This window comes from Plasmodium reichenowi, chromosome 14 (assembly GCF_001601855.1).
Source record: "Plasmodium reichenowi strain SY57 chromosome 14, whole genome shotgun sequence".
NCBI classification, from domain to species: domain Eukaryota; phylum Apicomplexa; class Aconoidasida; order Haemosporida; family Plasmodiidae; genus Plasmodium; species Plasmodium reichenowi.
The window spans coordinates 3,124,943-3,130,559 of record NC_033659.1 but is presented as its reverse complement, the minus strand read 5'-3'; the positions used below and the strand labels follow the sequence as shown (position 1 = coordinate 3,130,559).

General features: G+C 15.3%; 1 protein-coding gene across 1 annotated transcript; it reads right to left on the bottom strand.

Moving 5' to 3' along the window:
- Nucleotides 1–953: 953 nt before the first annotated feature.
- Nucleotides 954–2,580, bottom strand: PRSY57_1476500 (exported protein (PHISTb); the record flags this gene model as incomplete). The annotated part of the gene is made up of 2 exons (XM_012910360.2): nt 954–2,231; nt 2,383–2,580. 2 exons carry the CDS (start codon nt 2,578–2,580, stop codon nt 954–956), a joined length of 1,476 nt encoding a protein of 491 aa, XP_012765814.2.
- Nucleotides 2,581–5,617: the final 3,037 nt, after the last annotated feature.

Here is a 5,617-nt window from a genome sequence, read left to right as displayed (position 1 = left end):
TAAAAAAAAAAAAAAAAAAAAAAATTTCAAAAAAGGATTTCAATATGATTCCTATAATTTTAATAACGTATAAATATTTATATATATAATATATATATATTTATATGTATAATTTTATTGATCCATACAAAAGTTATATAGTTACTTGAATGTATTATACAAATAATTTATTCACATTTACCATTTTTTGAGTATATTTTTGAAATAATTTCTTTTTTGTGTACACATTTTGTTCCTTCAAGATATATGTTAAATAACTATAAATAAATAATTAATGATCAGATAAATAAAATAGCATTAAAAAAAAAAATAAATAAATAATTTTCAATTATGGTATGAACTTTTTTTGGGGTACAAAAAGTTAAACATTTAAAAATACCCAATGCTTTTATTATAATATTCACTTAAACGATTTACTATGAAATATATACATATATATATATATATATATATTCATAATTAATAAAAGGGAAAACTATTAGTTTGGTAATAAAACAAAAAAAATAAAAAAAAAAAAATAATACAAATATAATTTAATTTTTAAATAATTAATTCTACAATTTTATTGCATATATTTGAAATTATGTAAAACATTATTCATATATATATATATATATATAATATTGTACAGAGGATTAAATATCCATTTTTTTTTTTTTTTTTTTTATATATATATATATATATTTTCTTTTAATTATATTACTTTAGGTTATATGTATTTCTTTCTGAACATTTTTAAAAGAAAATATATTGAAAAAAAAATAAAATACAAATACATTAATTAAATTTACCAGAAAAATAAACAAAAACAAAAACATATATATATATATATATATATATATATATATATATATATATATATATTTATATATAAGTATCATATAATTCCTCATTTATATTACACTTTATTTCATATTTTTATTTTATTAATTAAACGTATCCTTATTTATACATTAAATGGTACCTTTTCTTATTCTTTTATCTCTTATTTCATCTACAAACTGTTTTAGCATTCTATTTTCAAATGATTCCACAGCTTTCCTTTCAACTTCTTTTTCCACTTTTTCTTCAACTGATTTTTCAATGGATTCCAACATTTCAGGGGTTAATAAATAAGGTTTTCCATAATAATAATAAGAATTATATAATTCCGGTTGACATGGATATAAATCTTCTTCATAATCATCATAATCTTCAGTATCATCATAATCTTCATAATCATCATTATCTTCAGAATCATCATTATCTTCAGAACCATCGTTTGCACCTGCATTCCCCCGGATTTCCTTTTCGCTATTTTTTAACAATTCTTGATCCCTTTCTTTTAGTTTTCTTTCTTCCTCTTCTTCATCATACAAGTCTTCATCAAATTCAGTATTTGCACGTTTTAATGAATTTAGGAAATGGGCGTTTTTGAAAGTAACTAAATCTGGATTCTTTTCATAAAATTCATTAGCCTTAAAAAACAAAGGATTACCACCTTTGGACTTAAATTTTAATCTTTCTTTATCTAAAACTTTAAAAGGTTTTTCAAGACATTTTATGCCATCTTCTTTTATTTTTGTTAAGGTTCTTCTCCATAATAACCTACACGTCATAAGAAGTATGTTAAATTCATCCATATTTAAATCATTATGTTTTTTTTGCCATTTTTTAAAAACGTTATTATAAATGTTATCAACGTATTTGTTTCCTAAAACAACAAATTCTTTAAGTTGTTCAAATGTTTCCTTGGCATAATATAAAGGTGTTTTGTAACTGTCTCTTAAATCAGCATAAAGCTCACTAAAATATTCATTTAAAAAATTAAATTTAAGCCTCTCGTTTTGTAGTACAAGCGAATAAACATAATGAAACTCATCCCAGCTTCTCCTTCTCTTATTAAATAAAATAATATTCTTATTTATTTCAGGATCATATTTATTTAAATATATGCCTTTTTGGTTTAATTTGAATGGAGATAATTCGTATTGTTTCCATATATCTTTTTTCATTAATTCGACAAATATATGTGAATATTTATTAAATACATCATTTTTACCACTATTCAATTTCTTTTTTAGTAAATTTCGTAAATACCCCTCATAATTCTTTGTTAACATTTTTAGTCCTTGCTGTTCATAATATTTATAAAATTCTTCATTTTCTTTTTGCTTATCACTCAAATTCCTTGAAAATGTATAACTGTGTTGAACCTCAGTAGATAATATCCCTTTAAGATTTAATAAATTCTGAAAAATATATATTAAATAATAAATATACAAAAAATATAAAACAAATAAATGAATAAACATATATATATATATATATATATAATTTTATGTACAAGATAAATTATTTTATTATAAAAAAATAAATAAATTAAATATATTGAAAGTTTACCAATATGATTATATACAGTATACCCATAATAGGTAACATATATCGTCTAAATTTTTGCGTATAAAAAAAAGAACCTGTTCTTACTTTTTCGTCATGATATTCTTCGTAAGAACTCTTTGTAGAATAAATACAATTCGATTTATTCGTTTTATCAAGAATATTTTGAAACAAACTACAGTTTGATAGCCTTAAATTCATCATATTTTTTAAATAGTATACATATATATGTTATAAATATATTTATATATAAAAAAAAAATTATATATATATTTTTTTCTTTTGTTATGAATTGAAAAAATAATATTTATTCTTCATTAAAAAAAAATGAAATTAATATTTTTTTACATATTTTCTTTTTTTCTTTTTAACATCATAGCAACATATATATATATAAATATATATATAATGTATGTAAATTATACACAACTATATTATATATTATGGTAAAATAAAACCTATTTTATTTTTTAAATATATAAATAAAAAATATGTACATTAAAATTTTTATTCTATTTAAAATATATAAAACTAAAAATTTTAATATAATATATATATATATAATATGTATATTATTTATAAGATATTTAAAATAACAATTGTTCCTATTTTGATTTATTATTCATAATATTATTTTTTATAATATATATTTTATTTTTATTATTTTTTTTTTAATTAGGAATATATATATATATATATATATATATTTTTATATATTTATTTTCTCTAGAAGAGAAATAATAAAATTAAAAAATATATGCATATATATATTATATATATATTGTATTATTTATTTATATTTGTATATTCTCATTGGTAAAATTATATTTTCCTTATATTCAGTTTTATATATGTAGATAGTTTTCATGATAATCTATGTATCGGTGACGTTAATATGAAGAGAATATAATTTTTACATACTTATATATATTAATATATTTATTTATTTATTTTCTTTTTTATATAAATACAAATTGTATATTTATTTCTTCAGTTATAGAAGAAAAATATTATTAAAAAATAAAATAAAATAAAATAAAAACAAAACAAAAAATATATTATATTTTTTTCCCTTTAATAAAATACATATTTTATTATATTCGATTGTTTAAGTATAGAATTTAATTTATTATATAATAATATATATATTATATATATATATATAATAATATATATATTATATATATATATATAATAATATATATATTATATATATATTATATTATAATGATTATTTCTTTGTTTTCACAATGTTCATTCTTATATTTTATAGTTCATATATTTTTATGTTTCTCTATATAATTTTTATTCTTAATAAATAATAAGTGTTCAACAATAAAATATATGATAATAAAAATATTCTCATCATACAAAACAAAAGAAATATAAAAAAGTTTAAATGAAATAATTTTTTTTACATAGGATATTAAATTATAATATTATTTACTATTGCATTTCCTTTTTTTTTTCTTTTTTTTTCTTGTTTTTTTTATGTCACATTTTTTATATTGACCTAAAAAAATTATAGTAAATATTTATTATATTTACTACATAAAATAATAATAAAAGTATATAATAAATATTGTATTCACTATGTATATTTTTATTTTTTAAATATTCAGTATGTCACAATTTTTATTTTCATTAATTATATATATATATATATATATATATATATATATATATAATATATATATTATTTTATATCAATAAATGAATGATTTAATAAAATCTACAAGGTTATTTATATATATATATATATATATATATTTTATCATATATTTTAAATATATTCTCTGCTATATATATGTATAAAATAAATAGATAAACAAATTCTTCCTATATGTAAAAATATATAAAAATGAATACATTAAAATCACTTTTGTTAATATAAAGTATCTATATATATTTCGTAACATTTTCCGATGTTTTCAAAAACAATATTAATTTATTTAAATGTACACATAAAAATAAATGTTTTCCTTTTTTCAAAGAACGCAGAAATATTTTTATAATATTTATATAATGTTTTCAAATATTTTATAATTTATATTTTCAACAAAAAAAAAAAAAAAAAATAAGTACACCCGATTTTCTTTTTTCTTTTTTTTCATTTTATGTTTTCGCGTTTTTCTTTTTTTATATTATTTTTTTTAATAAATAAATATCTTTTTGCAGAATACACAAATAATGAATTTTTTTCTTTTTAAATAATCCTTATAAAAACTCAAAGGAAAAAAAGAAAAAAAAAAAAATTCTTTTATTTTAGCGATGAAAATTATTTTATTATAAATGCATATTTATATACATATATTTCATTTACAAACAAATTAATAAATATATATAAGAAAAAACAAACAAATTAATATTAGAAATATATTATATTTTTTAGTACCTTATAATACTATATATATACATGTCCTTGAATTATTAAAAATTCCATATAATATTTTATAAATTAAAAAAATAAATTTATACAAAGAAATAATATAAAACTATAACAAAAAGAAAAAGGAAACGAATTTTTTAATATAATATGTTATTATATTATATTATATTATATTATATTATATTATATTATATTATATTATATTATATATATTTTTTTTTCATGTAATAAAAATAAATAGAATAATAATAATAATAATTATTATTATTATATTAAATATGAACCCTTATATATAAAATAAATAGGAAATAATAAATTTAAAGGATACTGTATAAAAAATATATAATGTTAAGCTATTATAAACTTATTAATAAAAAAGAAAACATAAAATGCATATCCTTATACTTTTTCTTTTGTAACATAAAATCATCCTTAATTTTTATTGTATTAATAAATTATTTAAATATTACATATATATATATATATATATATATATTAATACACACCTTTGTAAAAATAAAATATAAATAAATAAAATTGTTAAAAAATATATAAAAAAATAAATGATAATAAATATTATATATTCCTGCTATATATTGTAATTTTATTTTTTTCAAACACATACATAAATATTAATTTATATATTCCTTTTTATATAGAAAATGATATATCATTATGTAAGAACAAAAAAAAAAAAAAAAATAATAAAAAAAAAAAACATTAAAACAATATTAATTCATAAAAGGTTTTTTTTTTTTTTTTTTTTTTTTTTAAATTAAATAAAAATAATTTTAGATGTATTATTAAAAAATTTTGAAAAAATATAAAAAATTAATACAAATAATTTTA